The 27,268-nt window shown below is 41.4% G+C and overlaps 1 protein-coding gene across 7 annotated transcripts in view; it reads right to left on the minus strand.

Moving 5' to 3' along the window:
• Positions 1-4,488: 4,488 nt before the first annotated feature.
• Positions 4,489-27,268, minus strand: part of BMPR1B (bone morphogenetic protein receptor type 1B) — a 382,378-nt gene continuing 359,598 nt past the window's right edge. For 6 of the 7 annotated variants that reach the window (XM_067736925.1, XM_067736924.1, XM_067736923.1 and 3 more), the window contains 3 exons: positions 14,079-14,254; positions 9,869-9,999; positions 7,934-8,407 (listed from right to left, as the gene is read on the minus strand). In XM_067736925.1, coding sequence (XP_067593026.1) covers positions 8,282-8,407; positions 9,869-9,999; positions 14,079-14,254 — 433 coding nt within the window. In that variant the 3' untranslated portion in view covers positions 7,934-8,281. Of the gene's footprint in view, positions 7,809-7,933; positions 8,408-9,868; positions 10,000-14,078; positions 14,255-27,268 lie in introns of those variants that run through there. The other variant, XR_010943189.1, reaches the window with a different exon arrangement.

A 27,268-nucleotide genomic window follows, 5' to 3' on the forward strand; every position in this document is an offset into this window, starting at 1 on the left:
GGAAAAAAACGGAGCTGGAGGAATCAGGCTCCCTGACTTCAGACTATACTACAAAGCTACAGTAATCATGACAGTATGGTACTGGCACAAAAACAGAAATATAAATCAACGGAACAGGATAGAAAGCCCAGAGATAAACCCACGCACATATGGTCATCTTATCTTTGACAAAGGATGCAAGAATATACAATGGAGAAAAGACAGCCTCTTCAATAAGTGGTGCTGGGAAAAGTGGACAGCTACATGTAAAAGAATGAAATTAGAACACTGCCTAACACCATACACAATAATAAACTCAAAACGGATTAAAGACTTAAATGTAAGGCCAGACACTATAAAACTCTTAGAGGAAAACAAAGGTAGAACACTGAATGACATAAATCACAGCAAGATCCTTTATGACCCACCTCCTAGAGAAATGGAAATTAAAACAAAAATAAACAAATGGGACCTAATGAAACTTAAAAACTTTTGCACAGCAAAGGAAACCATAAACAAGATGAAAAGACAACTCTCAGAATGGGAGAAAATATTTGCAGATGAAGCAACTGACAAAGGATTAATTTCCAAAATATACAAGCAGCTCATGCAGCTGAATATCAAAAAAACAAACAACCCAATCCAAGTATGGGCAGAAGACCTAAATAGACATTTCTCCAAAGCAGATATACAGATTGCCAACAAACACAGGAAAGGATGCTCAAATCAGTAATCATTAGAGAAATGCAAATCAAAACTACAATGAGGTATCACCTCACACCAGTCAGAATGGCCATCAGCAAAAAGTCTACAAACCATAAATCCTGGAGAGGGTGTGGAGAAAAGGGAACCCTCTTGCACTGTTGGTGGGGATGTAAATTGATACAGCCACTGTGGAGAACAGTATGGAGGTTCCTTTAAAAACTAAAAATAGAACTACCATATGACCCAGAAATCCCACTACTGGGCATATACCCTGAGAAAACCATAATTCAAAAAGAGTCATGTACCACAGTGTTCATTGCAGCTCTATTTACAATAGCCAGGACATGGAAGCAACCTAAGTGTCCATCAACAGATGAATGGATAAAGAAGATGTGGCACATATATACAATGGAATATTACTCAGCCATAAAAAGAAACGAAACTGAGTTATTTGTAGTGGGGTGGATGGACCTAGAGTCTGTCATACAGAGTGACGTAAATCAGAAAGAGAAAAACAAATACCATATGCTAACACATATATATGGAATCTGAAAAAGAAAAAAAGAAAGGTTCTGATGAACCTAGGGGCAGGACAGGAATAAATATGCAGACGTAGAGAATGAACTTGAGGACACAGGGAGGGGGAAGGGTAAGCTGGGACGAAGTAAGAGTGGCATGGACATATATACACTACCAAACGTAAAATAGATAGCTAGTGGGAAGCAGCCGCATAGCGCAGGGAGATCAGCTCGGTGCTTTGTGACCGCCTGGAGGGGTGGGATAGGGAGGGTGTGGGGGCAGACGCAAGAGGGAGGGGATATGGGGATATATGTGTACATATAGCTGATTCACTTTGTTATAAAGCAGGAACTAACAGAGCAATGTAAAGCAATTATACGCCAATAGAGATGTTAAAAAATGTATACCCTGTGATAAACCATAATGGAAAAGAATATGAAAAAATATATGTATAACTGAGTCACTTTGCTATACAGTAGAAATTAACACACCATTGTAAATCAACTGTACTTCAATAAAATTTAAAAAGATAAGTAAATCAAGTCTGCCAACAGCTGCACTAGTAGGTAGGAAATGAAAGGGGAGGATGCCCAGAGCTACAGCGAATGCCCGGCAGAGCTGCGCAACCTGCCGGAGCACAGCCAGCCACTGCCTCAGGGTGATGAGCACAGGACAGACTCGGATGTGCGAGGAGAGCTCTGAGGCAGCCCTTTCCTAAGGAAGGAGCTGAGCCGAGAAGCGCCTTTGATGGGAGGCTCCCGTCCCATCCCGTCCCTCAGGCTTGAGCCAAAGAGCTTGGGAGCAGCCCTGAGGCACAGCCCCCCGACTTAAGACTGATCCAAGACTGGGGTCGCAAAACCCGCTGTGGGTCAGGGCTGAGCAAGTGGTGGCGATGTGTACACTGGAACCACTTTAAAACAGAAGGGAGAAGTGGGTCCTATGGCTGAGAATTTAACTCCATTAAAAGAATGGAAACTCAGTAGAGAACAAAATGGTACTGCGCACAGAAAGCACATGGCAGCAGAGACTCTGCCCACCACCATCCCGCGAACCTTGCTTTGGAGCTTTTGTGGCCGGCATTCCTGTTGGGAAGACCGCACTCAAGAAAGCGCGCGCACATTTTCCGAGTCACGTCGCGGGTGGGAGGCTGCCCGAGCTCCTCTCGGGGGTAGAGTCACTGGAGGGTTCAGGAGAGTGGCCGGGGCAAAGAACCCCCATCAGCCCCAGAGCTCCCTGTAGCCGGTTACAACCACCACCGGGGGCGGGGGTGGGGGGAATTACTCTGCAGGAAGAGAAGTCCTTCTGAGAGCAGGGTCACCTGTACTTTGCTGCTGTGACAAGAAGGAACAACCAAGCTTGCAACTTAAAAGTGAGCAGAGCAAGAGAAGATGCTGTTCGCCTCAGCTGGGATTTACTATCTCTCTGCCTTTGAGTCCCGGGAAAGCCCACAGCATAGAGAAGTGGGGTGCAGAGAGGGTGGGAGAGGTGTCACCCCACTCCCACCACTGCAAACTCTGGCTTGTTTTAAACATTGCCATCTTTACATCCTGTAAAACTAATGTCAGCGAGGAAAAGCAGTATTTATGAGCACCTGCTGTGTAGCTGGTGCGGGGCCATCACATTCTTCACACGCTCACCTCACTTGTTCCTCCTAAGAGCTCTGTGAGGTGGGAATTTTGTCCCAATTTACTCGGGAGAAGATTGGGGCTCAGACTATGTTCTTCCACAGAACTGAGATGGTGAAAACCATGGGATGGGAGTTAAATCGATCTGAATCCCAATGCTGGGATGAATTCTCTTGGCGTAAGTGCAGCTGGCTAAACACAGCCAATCACACAAAAACTTCAGAGTCCCTGGTAACTGAGATGCAAGCCCGCCTGTAGTCTCTGTGCCCAAACAACTCTGGATTTCCTCTCTCCTAATCGTCTCCAGTGGATGCCCTCAAAACCAAACTTTGCTCTCTGCCCACCAGGATTCCCAGTCCATGGACAAACAACCTAGCAAGTTCCCTCTCCCTCTGCAGAGGGTTTTCTCCTCTCCAGGGGCCACTGACTCAGAAACAACAGCAACAACTGGGTTGTTCCGCACCCCACGTACCTCACAGCTGGATGGAGTCTTTCTCCTACGGCTGTGCTCCTTCCAGGCTGCTGCCCCTGCATGGAACCCCACTCCTTTGTACGTCAGGCCATCAGGCCCCACCAGCCTCTGTCTGCACTTTCTGCCCTTCACTGACTGCCCCCCATTCCCGTGCAGCCCCGGAGAACCCTGCCTCACAATCTTCATGTCATTAGACTGCCACCATCCTGGGAGGCTTCAGAATCCCCAGAGACAGATCCAATGGCCCGGCTTTTGGGTTCCTCTTTCATCAGCAATAATCTTATCCACCCCTGTGATCACACCTTCAGCCTGTCCTTGACCTTGCTACTCCCTCTTTGAAATCTTGATTCTGAACACAGACCCTTTCTCAGTAACCGCTATCGCACCCTCTCAAACCCAGCATGGTCCCCTGTCCTCTGACCTTGTTTCTTTGGGCCTATCAGCCGCCTCTTCTTTAATCCCCCTCCTTCCTCTGGACCACATCAGCCATCACCTTGATGATGATAATTCTGATTTTCCATGACTCATTGCTGCATATGCCTGGTAACCCTGAATGAATCCAGTGGCCGCAGTCTCCATGCCTACATTGGGTTGCTGATAGAAAAATAAAATCATAAAATTACAGAGAAGAGTAGCACAAGGAATTTGTAATAATAGCTAAGAGTTAGTAACTGAGTGTTAGTTGAATGCTTACCTCATGCTTGGTGCATGGATTATTTCATTTCATCTTCAGAACCACTCCATGCAGTAGAGATTAATATTATTCCCACCTTCAAAGGGAAGACACTGAGTCTTCGAGAGGGAACAACATGCCTACCGTCACAGAGTGGAGAGAATGAGGGAGCCCGGGTTCACATGCGGGCTGTACGGTGGTCCAGGGGCCACACCTTGGCCACTAAGCCACAGTTAGCGTCATCCATCTTAACGGGGCCCTCGGCGTTGCCTGTAGCCATCCGGCTGTGATATCCTACGATGCAATTTTAGACCTTGTCACCAACTTTTCTACCTTTCCTCCCACTCTCAACAGATGACCGTGCCTCCTAATTATAGAGAAAACAGGAGACGTCAGACCGTTCGTCTTGCTCTCCTGCCACCAGATGTACACACTTACCTGCAACGCTCTCCATGGCTGCCTTTCCCGCCTGCTACAATGTGAAATTTTTAAAGAGGAAAAAAGGCACAACTATAAGATAACAGACATGTTCTTTCCAAGGGGAGAATAAAACCATTTTATTCCGGGGGAATGTTAAAACAAAGCCATATACAATTTGTAACAAATACAATTGTTTGTTCCCTAGTCCTGAATAATTACAGTATATACAAATTCAATAAGGCACTGGTTCCCCAAAAGAACACAAATGAGTCTTCTTTTGAAACAGACAGACAACAAAATCCCGTATATATTCTAACTTTTCTCCAAAAAATATGGCATTGTTTTTTTGTTTTGTTTTACAAAAGGAATGATGACTGCTAAACTGAGTCACTTCTGACGCCTTCTTTCATTTCCACGGCTATGTGACTAAGTTTTCTAAGGAGATATAACTACAGAATTATTCAAGTTTTAAAAAACTGTACTTCTTTCAGTGCCTTTCACCTACAAAGAAGAACCAGAACAGACCAACAACATAAAACACTAAACTTCTAATGAACAGGCGTGACTGCAGAAACGTGGAAGTCGGTCATGACTCAGGACTTGCTCTACCTGACTACACAGCAATTGAAATGTGTCAGAGAATTCCCTGTAAATAAAACCTTAGCGTGTTTTCTGAGAAGCTTCGTTTTGAGAATAAAAAGAATGGTCGCTAGTGACTCCTGAGCTGTGCTTTCCAGGGGGTCAAAGGCCGGTCTCCTCACACACAATGTTCATAGCACTGCCGCCTGTGATTTAACAATCTACACCTTTTATAAATAAATATTACGTTTCATTTAGTACTTTATCCTAATAATATTTTACGCTCTAATCCACATAATGGAGTTGTGTCAGACTCCAAACTGAACATAATATTTATATATACATATATATTTATATAATATATACAAACATACATAAACTATAAAACCAAACATCTTAGCATACAAAACTTATATTAGCCAACAAGTAGTATTTTAGGATTCCTTTGCAGGGAAAAGATTAGAAGAAAATTTTAGGCTTTGAAATAGTCCTAAAAGTAAGCATCAACTACATTACTTCCAGGTTCCCACTCTTCTGTTGAAAGACAAAACGAAAAAATAAAATTCACTTCTGAGCTACCAGAAATTTAAAAATCAAAATGAATTATTTGCAAGTGAGTAGGTAGTCTCTTTAAGAACAATTTAATATTCCCTAAGCAAGGTGGATTTTGGTAAGATACAAGGAAAACTCTATTCATAAGTAAATTCTTGTTTCATTGAAAGACTATAGTAACTAAATGGGTCTTTTTAAGTATCTCTGGAATACCTTTTAAATGTTCATAGTGAGTAAATCAGGTTGGGGATTAGAAAGTAAGTTAGTCATTCTTCCAAAGCAACCAAACACATAACAGAGAAGAAATTTGGCTACTATTTTAATCTCTTCCCATTCTTCACAGGAACCAGCACCTCCCTAGAAATCTAGTTTACTTTGAAATTATCACCTCTCCACAATATATTCTGATTTGAAGTTATCCATGTATAAGAACTTACCTAAAAGAAAACACATTTTTACCTAAGAGATAAGCCCAGCATCACTTAAATTTAGGGAAAATCAAGAAACAGAAACATGTCCCCACTTAACGGACATAAATGTTTACTTGTTTGTTTCGTAGACAATCTGATTGGAGGCACTTAAGTTTCTCTCCTAGGCTCAGATGACTATCATGCTTAGCTCTAGCCACATACTCCTTCTAAGCTATCACAAAGAATACGATTTGACGCAAGAGAAAGGAACCTTTACACTGCTATTGAGGTTATCTTAATATCAATAAAAGCAGCATTCTGATTATATTTGGAACCAACTGTTTTTAATCTTTGAAAAATGCAGAAACCTTTTTCGTATTCAAGGATTAAGGAAATATTCTTTCTTTGTTACAAAGGAGATGTGGTTATGAAGCACTGGGGAGTGAGTGCTGAATACAGAAACCGTTTCTCCTTATGCTTCTCCCAAACTGTAAGCACAGCTCACAGCTGGTCTCTGCTCTAGGATGCTTTCCTGGAGGAACAACTCACCAGTGCAAGCCCACTTCAGAAGTGAGGAAAATGTTTTCTCGTTTTTAATGCAGCTGTCACATTTTCAAAACCCTCCATCCTTCAGCCACCAAGTGGTGAAATGAAAATGTGTTATAAAACACTGCCCCCTGGAGTATTCTGGAAGGAACATCTTTTTTTTTTTTTTTAAAGGGCCAGGCAAGGGGGTACTTTCCAGTTCTTTACTAAACACTACAGAATTTCTAAGAAGCAAAAGAAAACCACAGTCAGGAAGTAAATGAATAAAGTTGAGAGGGATGTGTACAATTTTAACCTTTATTAGGTTCCTGTTGCTAAGGAATACTGGCCCTGTCAATGATCTGACTCACGTTGCTCAAAAGTTAAAACCCCGCATGAGTGAATAGGTGAAAAGATGTTTTGCACAAGTGCCACACAGAAGAAAAAATAATAAATTAAAAAGTGAATTGAACGTTATGAGAATAAAATAAACTGAGTCAGCATTCCTAAGATGTGAAGCTATCACATAAGATATTAAGATATACATATTTGATCCGTATCTATTCTAGAATAATAAATCAGCAGCTGTAACAGTCTGTGGCCTCCACCAGCATTCCTCTGCTGTCCCATCTGGAGGTTATATTTATCTATTTAAAAATTAAAATTAGTTAAATTAACCTAACATATGTTTCCTCTCCTTCCCTTAACTCAGACACATAAAAGGCAGATAATAACAAAAAGAAACCATATTTGTCTGTACATAATAAGTTGTGCATACATTTCCCCTTGCGCTTCTGTGAAGGGCTCTTCCACGTACAGAAGAAACAAGCCATGTGCACCTGTACCCTCATCCCCTACCTTGCTGACACTATCTTCTCACAGCACAAGAGCAAAGTATCTCTATTCTAAAGCGCCTTGTCTTCAACACAACTGATGGCAATTTTATACTTAATATTGATCCCTTCATTTGAGAGATCAAAAGCATGTATGGGTCAATTCTCTGCCCATAAAAAAAAAACAGCTTTGTTTGTGTTTAATGAAAAGGAAGGGACTTTACCGTGAAAGAAAAAGCCTACCAGAATCAGAAACACAAAGCGGTTCTGAGGAACAGTGTCAACATTTACTTCTAACAGAGTCACATAAAACCTTCATTTGTTCCATATCCTATAAAGCTGCAAAAGGTCACCTGTAGGAATCCCCAAACGTGGTCCCAGACAGGTGGTGCTTGTACCCGGGTGCATTCACATTGCTGCGGCCGCCCCGGTGCAGGCCTGGCCCGAGTGGTCTGAAGAGGCGCAGGGCGCAGGGGCTCTGAAGGTGAGTTCCATTCTGTTCTCCAACTTCACCGACTGTTGGTTGGTAGAGTGCAACAGAATTTTACCAATGGAAACACGTATTTGAATTTACCTTCCAGGAGAGTTTCTGGGAAGAACTTTGCTGTTATTATTTAAACTATAATAGTATAAACCTTAAAACATCTACATTATTTGTTTTATTTTGGCAAAATTAAAGCATCTTTTGAAAAAAAAAAAAAAAAAAGGCAATCCCAAAATACAGGGCTTTCTTAGAAAGCAACATGCATCATATCTTGAACAAGTTACCCAAACAGTTTCTCCCTCCTACAAACAGACACGATGAATCCGTGTTTCTGGGAACTTCTCTTTGTCCAAGCTGCTCCCTGAGAGGTGAGGCTAAACTTACTGGGAAGCAGGACGATGTTCACGGCTTGTACTGTGGATGCTTCTGGAACATCTTTTGCTCTGCCCACAGACAGAAGAGTAGCTACTGGCTTTCTCCAGAGATGCTTATTTTTGCCCTCAATTCAGAGTTTAATGTCCTGGGACTCTGACATTTTGGCAAGTGTTTTCTTAACCCGCAGTGCTGTCAGTCTTGAAGCAGGATTGTGAGCCCAGCATTCTGTCATGAGTTTCCCCATCTGCCTTAGACACTGCGGGAAGGAAAAGGAAAAGGAGTTAGAGAAATGTATTATCTGTAAGGCTGGCACTTGGGATTGGCGTTTAGTTTTGGGTTTCTGAAGTTTGAATATATATTTTTAAAGATACTCTTAAAACCATGTAGGCGTAAAATTCCATAAAATTTCTTCTCTCATCATGCAAAGCTTAAATGATGAAAACAGATTTTCATGGCTTCCTTGTGATAGGCGCAAGCAGGTGGTTTTGCTGATCGTACAAGAGCGCCTCTGAAGTCAGATTAAACACATACAAAAATACCCAGGGAGTCTGTGTTCCACTGCACGCTCCCAGATTGTTTCTAACACCCCGTGAGTTCAAATCTTTTATCTAATTCCATACTATTCAAACAAACATGGTTATTCCTAAATCACAGCTGTCTGCTATAATAATAGCATCACACTGTACCATTTAACAAGATTAATGACCTGTGCACAGCCTCACTACAACTTTCTCCTGTGTTCTCCTGTGGTACATCAATTATTGGCCTTCCTGTTGAAAAGCACAATTTCACTTCATTAGAAATCCTCAGTGAAGGGATTTTGAGTAATACCAATGCCCATAACCACCTTCAAAATAATATAAATTCCAGCATTTCATAAAGCTTTCTGCACAGCTCACTGGAAAACATATGTATTATTTAGCATTTCAGTAACTGGCCACAAAACCAATGAACCAAAGGTTATTTGGAAATGCATTTAACAGTGAAGAACTCATTTATAAACAGTGTTCTGTCCACTTGTCTGCACTGACTTTGGTACATTTTTTGGGGGGATGCTTCAAACTCCTCTCTGAATGTTCCTGGACAGGTTTAGAGGTTCAGAGGGCAGGTGGGGCAAGAAAGGCAAGGCTGGCCGGCTCACTCCTTCCTCTGGGCAGCTCCTTGTTAGATCTGGTTAGGTTTCACCAGGACGGGCCCAGAGCCAGGCCAAATGTGGATTTTTCCCACAGCATTGCGTCATCCTTATTGACGAAGAACCACAGCACAGTCGGGCATCTCAACTAGGTCAACTTGTACCACTTCTGTGTATAGAAAACCGAATTCTTCAGATGCCTTACTTTTCTCTCATCAAAACGGGAGAATGCTGTACGTCAGTTTGTCATGGAGAAAATTCACGATGCTTTACAAACACACGTGCAGTTATTTAACGGCCTTTATGCAAGTGTCAGGACATCACCAACACATGAAATAATGTTACCAATTATGCAGGCTAAATGCTGACCCATTCAATGTATTTTGGAAGTGGCAAAATCAAAGAGGAGAAAGGAACAGATAATTTAACACACTGCGCTTAGCTCCATATAAATTACTGCCATGAGGCACCCTTACCATCACAGCAAAGAAAAAGAATTCCTGTGATAAATATTTGGAATTTTGGCAAAAGGAGAAAAGTCTGTTTTGACACTGGTCACAACCACATGGTGACCTACAGCCTCACCTCATCACTGCTCCACCGGTTGGGGAAGGAGGGACGCAGCTTCTTGATACACACGATCTCTCTCATGTCCTCATAAGAGGGATCGCTGGGCACTAGATCATGATAGGGAAGCTGATATTCTTCCACTATACCTGAAAATATGGTTTCATTAACGTTATTATTTTCTGTGAAGAGGAAATAAAAGTCTAACAAATAAACTATTCTCTAAGGAAAGTTCTATCGGTACCAAAGACAAGTTCAGGTTGAAAAACAGCAAAAACAAAAGCAAAACCAGCACCAACCTTGAAAACAGTGTGCCCGAACGATACGATCTAAGTTTTAAAAGTGAAAAGAAAGCATAATGAAACATATTATATGCCTTCAAGCCTTTTTTCTAACTTCCAAAAGCTAAGTAAACAAGCATCTCAAGTGTACTTCTGATTTTATAAAGGCTCTTGTACCGTGCGCCAACGTTTTAAAATCTATATTAAATCTCGTTGCGAATTTGCCAGACACACCCCAAATACATACTGCACAATATGTAACTATTTCTGCTACTGCAGCATGCGTTTAGGAACCTCATAATAAATTCGGCAGTGTTTCCTACTTGAATAAAATGTCAGATTTACATTTTTTCTGCTTAATCGTAAGAATGCATTTTTGCACACTTAAAATTTAGAAAACTACACACACCTAAAAATATTAACCATGATTTTTAGGTGCAATTTTTTCTGATTTTTCTTCTCTAAATTTCCTGCACCTATCTGAACTGTCTACAAGAAATAGATCACTATTAGAAAAAAAAAAATATGTAGTGTTGAAAGAACGGTTAAGAAAAACAAAAGAATGTCATCTTTAAGGAAAGGTACTTATCATGCTAAATTCTATCCCATTTCATTTCCCTAGTATCTAATTTCTACCTTTTTTCCTCTTGTCCTTTAAAATAGCAGGCTGCCTGTGTCTTCTTTCTGACATTATTTGAGTAACTCCTCACAGTAATTATAAGCAGCCTCTGTCCTCAGAGGATGCTGCTCTGAACAGTCTTTCCAGAGAACCATTTCTCCCTATCCTAAATCATCTTTTATAGAAATTTCATTGCTTTTTATCTGAACAAGATGATACTGTGGTGCTCCAAAGACAATGGTGCTTCAAGGACAAAGGACAACCCTGCCTGAAAAAGTTTCAGCGTTACACCCCCTACCAGACTCTTAATCGCCCTCCCCACTATGTTGCCATGGTTACAAAATTCCTGAGCCCACCTGGGTGACGCCCACCTGGGCAACAGGACCTGTCCCAAATAAGGAAAGGCATATGCCCTGTCCCACTCCCACCCTATAGAAGGAAAGTACATGTGTCTCTACCAGTCAGTAAACGACATTTTCACCTCGGACCATTCCTTTGTTTTCTGGCTATAAAAACTGATCAGTAGCACATGTTCAGGCTCGACTCTCCCAGACTACTAGGAAGTCTGCCCGCTGTTCTGGCAGCGACCCTTCCCTCTAATAAATTCTATCTTCTTTACATTCTGCCTTGTGTCTGGAAATTCTTTTCCAACCTGCGTTTGGACCACGACAGCTACCACCAGGTCGGAAGATAATACACTACATCATAAAATTCACGGAGGGTTTACTCTAAAAAAAATCTGGAGCCTGTATTATGTCCTTTCTCGTAAACTCAAACCCATTTATAATCATAAAGGACTAGAAGGTTCGACAGTTTTTTCAGACCATTCCAACTCACCATTTATTCTGTCCCCTGCTGAGATCACAGAGCATAATTATACGTATTATCTATGTTACTATTTCCTTCCACTGTGTGTCATCTCTACAGAAGATCATGAAAGCACAAGGTCTAATGGATAGGAGATGCTCACTTCATTCCCGTTCTTCCTCCTTTTCTAATTCTCAAGGCAATGGCTCAGGAAACATCTTGAGAGAAAGGATGATGTCAATCTAATTTATCTCAAATTTCCCTCAGTGCCTAATGCTGGTGCCATTATCTGGATGGACTAATGCATGGATGGTGGGGTAGGTGCATATATGAAAACAGATATAGAGCCAACCACATAAAATTATCAACTGATCTAAGTCTGTCTTTGAACTCTAGGCCTTACTCCTTTCTCCTTACCATGCAATTAAGTTATCAAAATTTCCCATGTCTGCTGCCTTTGTGTTTGAAACTTCAAAACTTTCTTTTGCTTCCAAAGTTTGAAAGGCCCACAGCTGGATGTGTCTACTTCACCCAAAAGTACCTGGACTAGAAAGATGAGCCCCCAAACTTGCAATATCTTCATAAAGGAAAGTGTTAGAGAATAGAATGTGTGTGCTTTGCCTGCCTGGAAGAGAAAAGAAACTCATTTATTGCGAGTCTACTATCTACCAGGCATGGAGGTAGGTATGTTATATAATTTATCTTATTAAATTCTCACAAACACATTTATGAGATAGCATTATTATACACACTCTACAAATGAGGAAAGTTGGCTTTGAAGGATTAAGTAACTTGCCCAAGGCCATACAGTTGCTATGAGGTAGAGCTGGAAATCTCTGACAAATATACATCAATCTCATACACTCTATTTAGTACCAAAGGTAACATTTTAGTACCTCTTGAACCTCCACAGGCAGACAGCCCTAGCAAGGCAATTAATATCCTGCTGTTTACATAAGGCTGGCTTTTTTTTTAAGCAGAGAATCATTTCTCCTTTATTCCGGTCCTCCTCCGGTTTTCAAATATAGGCCTCCTGTAGCCCTATTCGCTTTAGATGTTTAGGAAAACATAATTAGAAAAGTAATCTTGTACTTTACTACTCCTTTAACTTCTATAAACCTGTCAATAAAATAAGTGTAGGCATATTATTCAAAAATAGGCTCATTTCTTCTTAATAAAGCATGAGATCATAATTATGATGGGAGATTTACAGAATATCTGGTTAGGAAAATTTTCCTACATACATTAACTTTCCTTTTGGACTGAAGACTTCTCTTACTTTAGAGGGAATGTGTTCTATTTTAAGAGGCACAGGATTCCCAGAGTGATTAGAAGGCACGACATCATTGAAGATGATCTTTCTACAAAAGTGTGAATGCCTGTTGATCTACTGTTTCTCCTTCCTAGTTAAATATTAATCTAAATATAAGTTAAGTCTCTACCAACAAAAATGAAAATTCAAAATAATAGCTAACACGTACTGAGTGCTAGTTATACGCCAGGCAGTTTTCATTCTTTCTACAATCATTGAAACCTCACAACCATCTGAGGTAGATCCAGTAATTCACCTCTTTCTGACAATAAAAAAATGGAAACAGAAAAATTTAGTAACCTGTCAAAGGTTCACAGATAATAGATGGCAGGTCCGAGAAAAAGAATCCCCCTACTAGTTAAGTGCATGCTGCACTTTCACACTCCTGGACAAGCTCAACTTTTTGAGAACGTGAGGAACTAGCCGTCACGAGGAAAGGCAGCAGTGTCAAGGTTTCTGAACGAGCACAACCGTGAGTAGAGGCATAAACAGGGCGCTTGATACTGAAGAGCCTGCAACTCAGCCCCTCCCCTACTCAAAAACAGATCCTGCGGCAGTAAGCAAAATACTACAAGCAACAATGTTACCTCTGAATATTTAAGAATGTCGTCTTAGTCTTACTAGGGAATCCTTACGTTTGTAGAAAAGTTATCATGAACAATCATGATATTCTTAGGCTTGAACTTCCTTTTGATACAAACTGATGTTTTCAAACTGCTTCATGAAAAAGTATTACAGAAAGTCAAGAAGTAGAGGGGTTCCACAACGGGTGCCCCGCCCCACATTTCTGTGTCTCCCTTCATCTGTGCACAGGAAGCCACAGGGAAAGCGTCACCGATGTTGGGGGTGGAGCCAGGAGGTTGGTAGGAAGAAGCTGGAAGGGGCAGGAGAGGGGGGTCTGACTTGACGGAGCAACTGCTGGAGGAAGAGCTCAAGAGAGAAAGGAGAAAACACATATGGTGGAAGGGGGTGATCTCTGGAAAGGCAAGAGGAAGCTCTGGAAGAGACTCATGAGTAGCTGGCGAAGGGAAGGAGGCAGTCAAAGATAATTCTAAGAGGTTAAATATCGTTTCCTGGGAGGACTGAGACTGCGTCAACAGAAATAAAGGCGAACATCAAATCAAACCTGATTCTGTAAACAAGACAACTCTGATTTCTGATCAGAAAGAAAGGGTTTGTAGCAGCTCCAACAGTATCGCTGTCACTTACCTCCTGATACACATCTCCTAGCAACCTCCCACAGGATGAGTCCAAAACTGTACATGTCCGCCATGATGTAAGACTGAAAGTGATTTCTATTCAAGCTCTCATCCAACACTTCTGGAGGCATATAGCGTTTGGTGCCAACTCGAGTATTGGGTGGTATGTCAACTTCATTCGTATCACTAAGGAAAAAGTAAAGCAAAGCACTATAAGCACTGAAGAGGACCAACAAATGACAATCAAGGTGATTCCTGGCCCAGGGCTTTAATGAACGGTGGGAAAGGATATCCTTCCAGGGTTCCTTAAAAAATATTTCCTGCCAAAAGTTAAATAGTCACAGGTAAAAACCCAATGTAGATGATGTTCAATCAGGATGAAGCTGCCACATATAGGATAGCATTGCCACTAGATCAAATGTGAGCTCTAAGTTATTGCTAAATATCTAGAAAATACCATCCTTCCCTTCATATTTTAGTCGCTTTGCTCTTAAAATTGGCAGGTGCACATGTCAATTTGGTTTGAGACAGTATTTCTCAAGCCAAGTGTCGGGAGGCTTTTATAGCTACTAACAAGTAAAAAGGGATGGGAGGACAGGACCAACAAAGATTTGCAAATATTTTATTTTGATAAGCAGAGACCTACAAAAGAGCTTTCTACTATCACTATTATTTCAAAAACCGAATAACATGCATTTTTAATAACAAAAGGAAGTCATTGAATATAATATCTTTAGCTTTAAGAAAATTTCACAACATGCTCCATTCATTATTATTCCCCACAGATGGGGAAGAAATTCCTGATGGAAGGACATCGATCTAGAGGCTGGCACACGGGAACCATGGCCTCGGTGCCGCGAGCTAGAGCCGGAGCTACGAACCCATGTTGCAGAGCTGCTAAACTATGATGACTCGAGGGGCTGACCATTAAATGAGAGGATGCGTGTGACATCGCTGCCAGTGCAGCAGCGAGCACACAGCACAAGTCTAACAAGTCCCACAGCTCAATAGAAACTACTGGGACTGAGGGGTGATGAGCCCCCATTTAGACGGATGATGAAACTATGAGACAGGAAAGGTCTTGTACAAAAACTCACAATTAATCTGAAGTTTGTGGAAAACCTTGGATAAACCTTCCTCTCTCCCGATTCCCAAGAAAGAGTTTTTCTTTTTCTTTTCATCACACTCCACTGACTCTCAAGCATTTACATGTTCTTTTTCCTCAACGTGGAAAACAGTTGCATAAGTCAGATATCACATTTATCATGCTGTGTCACAGACACCTGCAAACTTAGCAAAACACTAGTGGCTTTTGGGGAAAAAACCTCTGGGCCTGATCTTATCGCCTCAATCTCTGTCTTCTAAAACTCTGTATATCTCAACACTGTTTACATTTACTAACACTTACAGAGCTTCATTCTTACGACCCTTTAAAATTCACTTCCAGCTAAAATCCTTAAGCTAAAGCTATTTCATCAGACGTGTCACTAGGATACTCATTAGGCCCCTTGGGATCTTCTCAAAGCAACAACTCTCAAGGAGCCTCTTTTCCTAAAATAAAAGTTAAAGTGGAAATTGTTTAAAATGAAAAAAAACTAACGAGCTGGTACTCCTTACCATCTGTGAACGTAGGTCTTAGTGCTCTGGGCTCTTTTCTAAGACTAGAAAGAGTTTAAAACGTGAATCATAGTATTTACCAGCAGGATACAATAGAAAAATGTCACCTGTGTACCTAAATAGTACATAGTAAGGAAGGAACGTTGAGCAGAGAAGAGGCTTAATGATAACCATTAGATTTAAAAGATGCCACAAAGGCTCCATCTTCAATTATAAAGCAATTTCTCTCCTCTTCTACCCACTGACACCTCTTATGTGAACACACAGTGGATATTTCATTAATATGTTATACGTGTGTGTTATAATTTATAATTTTGAATCATTAGAGAAAGACAGTGCTGGGATTGGATAGAGGATTCTGGGTTCTATGCAGAGAAACGAACATGGGGGTTTGCAGATGGAAAGAAGATGGTAAGGGGCCTAAATTACATTCCAGAACATGTCCTGGGAAGGGAAACCAGAAACAGTCCTAGCATGGGCCCTACAGGAGCGCATTTAAGCCAAAGACATACTCTGACCACAGGCGATAAAGATTTTAGGCAATTCCTTTCCATTCTTACACTTAGGTCCTTAATGTTTTATTTGGATTCAGGAGGCCAGGAAGGGCTGATGGAATTTGTGACATGGAGACATCTATTGGAAAACTAAGAGGTAACTGGTATTCGATGGTAAGACATCTATTGGAAAACTAAGAGGTCATTGGTATTCGATGATAACGGAATTAAGATTTGTGATGGGCAGACTATACATAGTTCTCTAAACTCTCATTCCCTCAAACACTGAAAAAACATATGGTCAAGGATGTGGCTTGCCCATCAAAGGCCCCAAAACCAGTCCCTTACACAGGCCACGTGTGCTCGGCACTGCCGTACCTCTTCAACCTTCCTCTCCCCATCCTAGGGGTTTCCCCACTAGTATCTGAATAAACATCTCCCCTGGGAGTATCTGAGTAAATATCTTCCCCTAGAAGAATCTGAATAAATATTCTCCCTTGTAGTATCTCAATAAATATCCATCTTCCATCCTAAGACAGTAAACTCCTCTGAGCTCTGAATAACTGTCATAATCATTTGTTATGTCCCTAAAGAGCACAGCCCCCTTCGTCTCCACTCACAGTGTGCCTTGCACATGGCAGATAAAGAATATACTTTAAACGAAAGAAGGAAAAGGCCTTTTTATAGTAAACTTCACTGTGGGTGATTTAAAGAGATACGTAAAAATCTCTGTAGACCATAAAAGGAGACATTACAGGTATACAGGAAGATAAACTGAATTTTGTTAAGCAAATTAATTTTGTAACAGGTGACTATTAACCCAACGGCACATGCCTTTAGCACTATATTTAAAGAACAAACATACTAACTATAAGTAATTCCCAGCTGACATTACAAAGTATCAGATCCTCCAAGATACACAGCTCTGTCCCTTCTTCCCTCGGGAGGGTTTCTCTACTTGAAAGTAATTATACTGTATTTCTCTCCCAGGTCTTCAGTCACATCATCTTACCCGTCCTCAAATAAGGGCAGAGAAAAATGGAACTTGTATTAATCTTCAAGACCAAAAAGAGAAATTAAAGTGATTTAACACTTGGGCAGCAAGAGTAAAAGAAGAAAAAGAGACGGGAAGTAGAGTCAGACAGTGCAGAGCCTTGAGGCTAGGTACGGAGTCACTGAAGGAAAGGGCCACGCAGAAGGGAGGAAGAAGAAAAGGCCAAGTTGCCTTCAGCTTTCCCTGCCTTCCTTTTCCATGGAGGCCGGGAGGGCTGAGAGCCGATGTTGGCAAGAAAAGATGGATACAGCACAAGGGGGCAGAGTCGGAGAAGAACTCCGAACCCACAACATAATTCCATGTGCCGCAGTGGCTACACGCACACATATGTGTGTAAATTGTCAAATCACATACAGGAAATATAAATGCCAACCAGGATACTGGTTACTTCTGGGTGGAAAAGGGAGGATAAAACAGGGAGGAGAATACAAAAGGGTTCTTTAACACTGGATTTCTTTTTTTAAAAAAAAAGACCAGACAAAATTAAGGCAAATTGTTAATATCATTCTTAAATTATTACATGAGTGACTCATTATTTTTTATATTATCTGTATGTTTAAAATATATTATAAATAAAAAGAACAGCAGGATGAGGACCAAGAAAAGTATATATGTCAAGGATTAAGGCACAGGTTAGAGGCACAAGGCTCTGAAGATCAAAGGTCCTCTAAATAAACTGGACAAAAGTACAGAAAAGATACATTTCTACCATCAAAATGTGGGTGCTGCATTCACTGTAGAGGAAACACGATCTCTCTTCTCTTTTCCCATAGAGAAGGGATGGAAATATTTGCACAAAAGGGTCATGATTAAAGAACTGGGTTTAGAGAATTACAGGGGCACTGTTACCCAATCATGTTTTTACAACTAATACTTCTACTAGATCCAACAAGGCTTTTGTTCCTGTTAATGTGAGTACCACTAAGATACAGATTTAAGTGGAACTGGAAGAAAATAAAAGTAAAATTTGAATAAAATAAGTTAAGGGATGTAGAGTAAATTCCTCTCCAGGAAAAAACCCTGTGCTAGAATCATACTTTAATGGGTACTTTTCTTATGAACTTTAGAGACAGCAGGGCTGGGACAGGATAAAATAAAAATACCTAAAAACAGTCAGAGACCTTCAAGATGGCAGAAGAGTAAGACGTGAAGATCACCTTCCTCCCCGCAAATACATCAGAAATGCATCTACACATGGAACAACTCCTACAGAACACCTACTGAACGCTGGCAGAAGACCTCAGACCTCCCAAAAGGCAAGAAACTCCCCACGTACCTGGGTAGGGCAAAAGAAAAAAGAATAGGGACGGGACCTGCACCAGTGGGAGGGAGCCGTGAAGGAGGAAAGGTTTCCACACACTAGGAGCCCCTTCGCTGGCAGAGACTGCGGGTGGCAGAGGGGGGAAACTTCGGAGCCGCGGAGGAGAGCACAGCAACAGGGCTGCGGAGGGCAAAACGGAGAGATTCCCGCACAGAGGATCGGCGCCGACCGGCACTCGCCAGCCAGAGAGGCTTGTCTGCTCACCCGCCGGGGCGGGCGGGGCTGGGAGCTGAGGCTCAGGCTTCGGTCGGAGCGCAGGGAGAGGACTGGGGTTGGCGTGAACACAGCCTTCCGGGGGTTAGTGTGCCACGGCTAGCCGGGAGGGAGTCCGGGGAAATGTCTGGACATGCCGAAGAGGCAAGAGACTTTTTCTTGCCTCTTTGTTTCCTAGTGCGCGAGGAGAGGGGATTAAGAGCGCTGCTTAAAGGAGCTCCAGAGACGAGCGCGAGCCGCGGCTAAAAGCACGGACTCCAGAGACGGGCATGAGACGCTAAGGCTGCTGCTGCCGCCACCAAGAAGCCTGTGTGCGAGCACAGGTCACTATCCACACCCCGCTTCCGGGGAGCCTGTGCAGCCCGTCACTGCCAGGGTCCCAGGATCCAGGGAAAACTTCCCCAGGAGAACGCACGGCCTGAGTGAGCCAGAGCCCCCGAATCAGCGGCTCCTTTAACCCTGTCCTGTCTGAGCGAAGAACAGACACCCTCAGGCGATCTACACCCAGAAGCGTGCCCAAATCCAAAGCTGAGCCTTGGGAGCTGTGCGAACAAAGAGAAAGGGAAATCTCTCCCAGCAGCCTCAGGAGCAGCAGATTAAGTCTTCACAGTCAACTTGATGTACCTGCATCTGTGGAACACCTGAATAGACAACGAATCATCCCAAAATTGAGGCAGTGAATTTAGGGAGCAACGATATTTTTTTTTTCCTTTTTCTCTATTTGTGAGTATGTGTATGCTTCTGTGTGTGATTTTGTCTGTATAGCTTTGCTTTTACCATTTGCCCTAAGGTTCTGTCTGTCCGCTTTCTTTTTTTAGTATAGTTTTTAGCGCTTGTTATCATAGATGGATTTGTTTTTTGGTTTGGTTGCTCTTTTCTTTATTTTATAATTACTTATAAATATTTAAATTTTTTTATTTTTTAATAACTTTATTTTATTTTTTCTTTCTTTCTTTCTTTTTCTCTCCCTTTTCTTCTGAGCCATGTGTCTGACAGGGTCTTTGTGCTCTGACCAGGTGTCAGCCCTGTGCCTCTGAGGTGGGAGACCCAAGTTCAGGATATTGGTCCACCAGAGACCTCCCAGCTCCACGTAATATCAAACAGCAAGAGCTCTCCCAGACATCTCCATCTCAGTGCTAAGACCCAGCTCCACTCAAAGACCAGCAAGCTCCAGTGCTGGACACCCTATGCCAAACAACTAGCAAGACAGGAACACAACCCACCCATTAGCAGGGAGGCTTCATAAAATCATAATAAGGTCACAGACACCCCAAAACACACAACCGGATGTGGTCCTGTCCATCTGAAAGACAAGATCCAGATTCACCCACCAGAACAGAGGCACTACACACCTCCACCAGGAAGCCTGCATAACCCACTGAACCAACCTTAGCCACTGGGGGCAGACACCAAAAACAACGGGAACTACGAACTTGCAGGCTGTGAAAAGGAGACCCCAAACACAGTAAGTTAAGCAAAATGAGAAGACAGAAAAACACACAGCAGATGAAGGAGCAAGGTAAAAACCCACCAGACCAAACAAATGAAGAGCAAATAGGCAGTCTAGCTGAAAAAGAATTCAGAATATTAATAGTAAAGATGATCCAAAATCGTGGAAACACAGTGGAGAAAATACAAGAAGCATTTAACAAGGACCTAGAAGAACTGAAGAGCAAACAATGATGAACAACACAATAAATGAAATTAAAAATTCTCTAGAAAGAATCAATAGCAGAATAACTGAGGCAGAAGAACCAATAAGAGACCTGGAAGATAAAATAGTGGAAATAACTACTGCAGAGCAGAATAAAGAAAAAAGAATGAAAAGAATGAAGACAGTCTCAGAGACCCCTGGGACAACATTAAACACACCAATATTCAAATTATAGGGGTCCCAGAAGAAGAAGAGAAAAAGAAAGGGACTGAGAAAATATTTGAAGAGATTACAGTTCAAAACTTTCCTAATATGGGAAAGGAAATAGTTAATCAAGTCCAGGAAGCACAGAGACTCCCATACAGGATAAATCCAAGGAGAAACATGCCAAGACACATACTAATCAAACTATCAAAAATTAAAAACAAAGAAAAAGTATTAAAATCAGCAAGCGAAAAACAACAAATAATATACAAGGAAATCCCCATAAGGTTAAAAGCTGATCTTTCAGAAGAAACTCTGCAAGCCAGAAGGGAGTGGCAGAACATATTTAAAGTGATAAAAGGCAAAAACCTACAACCAAGATTACTCTACCCAGCAAGGATCTCATTCAGATTTGATGGAGAAATTAAACCTTTACAGAGAAGCAAAAGCTAAAAGAATTCAGCACCACCAAACGAGCTTTACAACAAATGCTAAAGGAACTACTCTAGGCAGGAAACACAAGAGAAGGAAAAGACCTACAATAACAAAGCAAACAATTAAGAATATGGTAATAAGAAAATACATATAGATAATTACCTTAAATGTAAATGGATTAAATGCTCCAACCAAAAGAAACAGACTGGCTGAATGGATACAAAAACGAGACCCATACATATGCTGCCTACAAGAGACCCACTTCAGACCTAGGGACACATACAGACTGAAAGTGAGGGGATGGAAAAAGACATTCCGTGCAAATGGAAATCAAAAGAAAGCTGGGGCTTCACTGGTGGCGCAGTGATTGGGGGTCCGCCTGCCGATGCAAGGGATGTGGGTTCGTGCCCTGGTCCAGGAGGATCCCACATGCCGCGGAGCGGCTGGGCCCGTGGGCCATGGCCGCTGAACCTGCGCGTCTGGAACCTGTGCTCCTCAGCGGGAGGGGCTGCAACAGTGGGAGGCCCGCGTATCACAAAAAAGAAATACAAGAAAGTTGAAGTAGCAATTCTCCTATCACACAAAGTAGACTTTAAAACAAAGAGTATTACAAGAGACAAAGAAGGACACTACATAAGGATCAAGGGATCAATCCAAGAAGAAAATGTAAAAATTGTAAATATTTGTGCACCCAACATAGTAGCACCTCAATACATAAGGCAAATGCTAACAGCCATAAAAGGGGAAATTGAGAGTAACACAATCATAGTAGGGGACTTTAACACCCCACTTTCACCAATGGACAGATCATCCAAACTGAAAATAAATAAGGAAATACAAGATTTAAATGACACATTAAACAAGATGGACTTAATTTATATTTATAGGGCATTCCATCCATAAACAGAATACACTCTCTTCTCAAGTGCTCATGGAACATTCTCCAGGATAGATCATATCTTGGGTCACAAATCAAGCCTCGGTAAATTTAAGAAAGTTGAGATCGTATCAAGTACCTTTTCCGACCACAATGCTATGAGGCTAGGTATATCAACTACAGGAAAAAAATCTGTAAAAAGTACAAGCACATGGAGACTAAACAATACACTACTTAATAACAAAGAGATCACTGAAGCAATCAAAGAGGATATCAAAAAATACCTAGAAACAAATGACAATGAAAACACGATGACCCCAAACCTATGGGATGCAGCAAAAGCAGTTCTAAGAGGCAAGTTTATAGTAATACAATCCTACCTCAAGGAACAAGAAAAATCTCAAATAAAAAACCTAACCTTACACATAAAGCCATTAGAGAAAGAACAACAAAAAACCCCCAAAGTTAGCGAAGGAAAGAAATCATAAAGATCAGATCAGCAATAAATGAAAAAGAAATGAATGAAACGATAGCAAAGATCAATAAAACTAAGAGCTGCTTCTTTGAGAAGATAAACAAAATTGATAAACCATTAGCTGGACTCATCAAGAAAAAAAGGGAGAAGACTCAAATCAATAGAATTAGAAATGAAAAAGGAGAAGTAACAACTGACACTGCAGAAACACAAAGGATCATGAGAGATTACTACAAGCAACTATATACCAATAAAATGGACAACCTGGAAGAAATGGACAAATTCATAGAAAAGCACAACCTTCCAAGACTGAACCAGGAAGAAATAGAAAATATAAATAGACCAACCACAAGAAATGAAACTGAGACTGTGATTAAAAATCTTCCAACAAACAAAAGTGCAGGACCAGATGCCTTCACAGGTGAATTCTATCAAACATTTAGAGAAGCGTTAACACCTATCCTTCTCAAACTCTTCCAAAATATAGCAGAGGGAGGAACACTTCCAAACTCCTTCAACAAGGCCACCATCACCCTGATAGCAAAACCAAAGATGTCACAAAAGAAAGAAAACTACATGCCAATATCACTGATGAACATAGATGCAAAAATCCTCAACTAAATACTAGCAAACAGAATCCAACAGCACATTTAAAGGATCATACACCATGATCAAGTGGGGTTTATCCCAGGAATGCAAGAATTCTTCAATATATGCAAATCAATCAATGTGATACACCATATTAACAAACTGAAGGAGAAAAACTATATGATCATCTCAAGAGATGCAGAAAAAGCTTTTGACAAAATTCAACACCCATTTATGAAAAAAACCCTCCAGAAAGTAGGCACAGAGGGAACTTACCTCAACATACTAAAAGCCATATATGACAAACACATAGCCAGCATCGTTCTCAATGGTGAAAAACTGAAAGCATTTCCACTAAGATCAGGAACAAGACAAGGTTGCCCACTTTTACCACTATTATTCAACACAGTTTTGGAACTTTTAGCCACAGCAATCAGAGAACAAAAAGAAATAAAAGGAATCTAAATCGGAAAAGAAGAAGTAAAGCTGTCACTGTTTGCAGATGAAATGATACTATATATAGAGAATCTTAAAGAAGCTACCAGAAAACTACTAGAGCTAATCAAAGAATTTGGTTATGTAGCAGGATTCAAAATTAATGCACAGAAATCTCTTGCATTCCTATACACTAATGATGAAAAATGAAAGAGAAATTAAGGAAACACTCCCATTTACCATTGCAACAAAAAGAATAAAATACCTAAGAATAAACCTACCTGAGGAGACAAAAGACCTGTAAGCAGAGAACTGTAAGACACTGATGAAAGAAATTAAAGATTATACAAACAAATGGAGAGATATACCATGTTCTTGGATTGGAAGAATCAACATTGTGAAATAGACTATACTACCCAAAGCAATCTACAAATTCAGTGCAATGTGTATCAAACTACCAATGGCAATTTTCACAGAAGTAGAACAAAAAATTTCACAATTTGTATGGAAACACAAAAGACCCCGAATAGCCAAAGCAGTCTTGAGGGAAAAAAACGGAGCTGGAGGAATCAGGCTCCCTGACTTCAGACTATACTACAAAGCTACAGTAATCAAGACAGTATGGTACTGGCACAAAAACAGAAATATAGATCGATGGAACAGGACAGAAAGACCAGAGATAAACCCATGCACATATGGTCACCTTATTTTTGATAAAGGAGGCAAGAATATATAATGGAGAAAAGATAGCCTCTTCAATAAATGGTGCTGGGAAAACTGGACAGCTACACGTAAAAGAATGAAATTAGAACACTCCCTAATATCATACACAAAAGTAAACTCAAAATGGATTAAAGACTTAAATGTAAGGCCAGACACCATAAAACTCTTAGAGGAAAACATAGGCAGAACACTTCCTGACATAAATCACAGCAAGATCCTTTTTGACCCACCTCCTAGAGAAGTGGAAATAAAAACAAAAATGAACAAATGGGACCTAATGAAACTTAAAAGCTTTTGCACAGCAAAGGAAAACATAAACAAGACGAAAAGACAACCCTCGGAATGGGAGAAAATATTTGCAAATGAAGCAACTGATAAAGGATTAATCTGCAAAATTTTACAAGCAGCTCATGCAGCTCAATATCAAAAAAACAAACAACCCAATCCAAGTACGGGCAGAAGACCTAAACAGACATTTATCCAAAGAAGATATACAGATTGCCAACAAACACATGAAAGAATGCTCAACATCACACATCATTAGAGAAATGCAAATGAAAACTACAATGAGGTATCACCTCACAATGGTCAGAATGGCCATCATCAAAAAATCTACAAACAGTAAATGCTGGAGAGGGTGTGGAGAAAAGGGAACCCTCTTGCACTGTTGGTGGGAATGTAAATTGATACAGCCACTATGGAGAATATGGAGGTTGCTTAAAAAACTACAAATAGAACTACCATATGACCCAGCAATCCTACTACTGGGCATATACCCTGAGAAAACCATAATCAAAAAGAGTCATGTACTAAAATGTTCACTGCAGCTCTACTTACAATAGCCAGGACATGGAAGCAACCTAAGTGTCCTCGACATATGAATGGATAAAGAAGATGTGGCAAATATATACAACGGACTATTACTCAGTGATAAAAAGAAACGAAACTGAGTTATTTGTAGTGAGGTGGATGGACCTAGAGTCTGTCATACAGAGTGAAGTAAGTCAGAAAGAGAAAAACAAATACTGCATGCTAACACATATATATGGAATCAAAAAAAAAAATAGGGTTCTGATGAACGTAGGGGCCGTACAGGAATAAATACGCAGATGTAGAGAATGCACTTGAGGACACGGGGAGGGGGAAGGGTAAGCTGGGACGGAGTGAGAGAGTGGCATGGACTTATATACACTCCCAAATGTAAAATAGCTAGCTAGTGGAGGCAGCCGCATAGCGCAGGGAGATCAGCTCGGTGCTTTGTGACCACCTAGAGGGGTGGGATATGGAGGGTGGGAGGGAGATGCAAGAGGGAGAAGCTATAGGGATATATGTATATGTGCAGCTGATTCACTTTGTTATACAGCAGAAACTAACACAGCATTGTAAAGCAATTATACGCCAATAAAGATGTAAATAAATAAATAAATGAATAAATAGAGGGAAGTAAGGAAAGGAAGGAGGGAGGGAGGGAGGGAGGAAGGAAAGATGGGTAACTTGGGAGGTTGGGGGTAAGGGGCAAGCCACCTGGAGAGAAGAGGCCCAGGGTTATGACAAGACACTAAGGTCCTATAGGAAAAAAAAAAAGGGAAAAATGTTCTGGTAGTGTGAATTTTAATAACTAAATTTCATGCAATACCCTACAACACACCCCAGTAAAGATGTGTTCAATCTTGAGCTGACAGTGTTTGCGGAAGAAAAGAATCAGCAGCTGCATCATGTAGAAAAGGTACAACATGTATCAGAGATGTAAGGCTGACGTGACAAAGAGGCAAACAAGCTCCTTAGGATCCACAGATGTGCTGTGAATGACACTGAGTTCCCTGCTGCACTAGGGAGGAATAGGGACAATAAGGCCTAATTTTATTTGAATCTCAAAACCTAGGGTGCCCTCAGCTGGGGTTCCATAAAGAGGCATGACAACCAAGTTCCTATTTCTGACCAACGTCACTTGACTGACAGTGGCAGGATATAAAAAAAAAGCCAGCATGGTGAAGGAAGAGGTCCACACTGATGACAAAGGGCCCCCTACACGGATGCACACTGTGAGTGGCTCCTCTCACCTGGAGCCACCAAGTAAGTGAGGGATCCTAAGGCAACGGCTCCAAATGGGGAAGTAAAGCAAAGATGACTTTGATACTGTGTGTGTGTGTGTGTGTGTGAGAGAGAGAGAGAGAGAGAGAGAGAGAGAGAGGGAGGGGGAGAGAGAGAGAGAGAGAGAGAGAGAGAGAGAGAGAGAGAGAGAGAGAAAGAGAGAGAAAGAGAGAGAAAGAGAGAAAAGAAAAAGATACAAAACTAAGATTTTCCTCTTCTCTTCTGAAGGTGCAAGGGAGGGGCATACTAAGGAGAAGACAGCAGAAGAAATGCACGCTACTGGAGATGTCACTTTGTCACTGACATCGTTTAAAACTTTGCACATAGTGATAATGTTAATTGGTTTTATTGTCTAAAACTTACTGCTCGTACGCAGGCGGCTGCCTGTAGTGCCCCCCCCTCGGTCCAGCACTGGTGTCTACAGCGGCGTGTGCACTGCAGGCATTAGCATAACTGAGAGAAAGAATCAAAGAGCTCCCGTGGGTGCAGAAGGCTGAAAGTGGGGCCTCCCACCAGGATCCTGAGGGGACCGGAGAATGAATCTGAGCGCCCATACAACCCGGTGGAGCAGGGTGTGCCCTACACTCTTGACTATCATGTGCTGGAAGAAGGGCAGGAAGAAGATCATTATTTTGGTGGCAGGAAATAAAGGGGATATTTAAAAATACAGTATTTATCTTAACCTGACTTTATATTAAATATTTTTACACTAATTAAGCTTCTAATTATAAATCCATAGCAGGAATTCTTGCAAGAAGTGTTACGTAGAGGAAAAAGCCACAGCATGTGTCAGCACGGTGCACACTCCCCGTGTCCCATCAACTGAAGGGGGAGTTTCATGGAGTCACAGGCAGAGCCCACTGTGGCCAGAGGCCAGCTGGGGAATCAAGCTGTTAGCTCCAGCAAGGTGGCTCTACCTCACTGAGCCTTTGGGCACGTGTGGGTGGTCTTCTGCTGGACGTTGTTGATGCCTTACACAGGGAGAGAGGGAGAGAGGGAGAAGGGAGATAAAAAGGTAA

Source organism: Pseudorca crassidens, chromosome 4 (assembly GCF_039906515.1).
Source record: "Pseudorca crassidens isolate mPseCra1 chromosome 4, mPseCra1.hap1, whole genome shotgun sequence".
NCBI lineage: Eukaryota > Metazoa > Chordata > Mammalia > Artiodactyla > Delphinidae > Pseudorca > Pseudorca crassidens.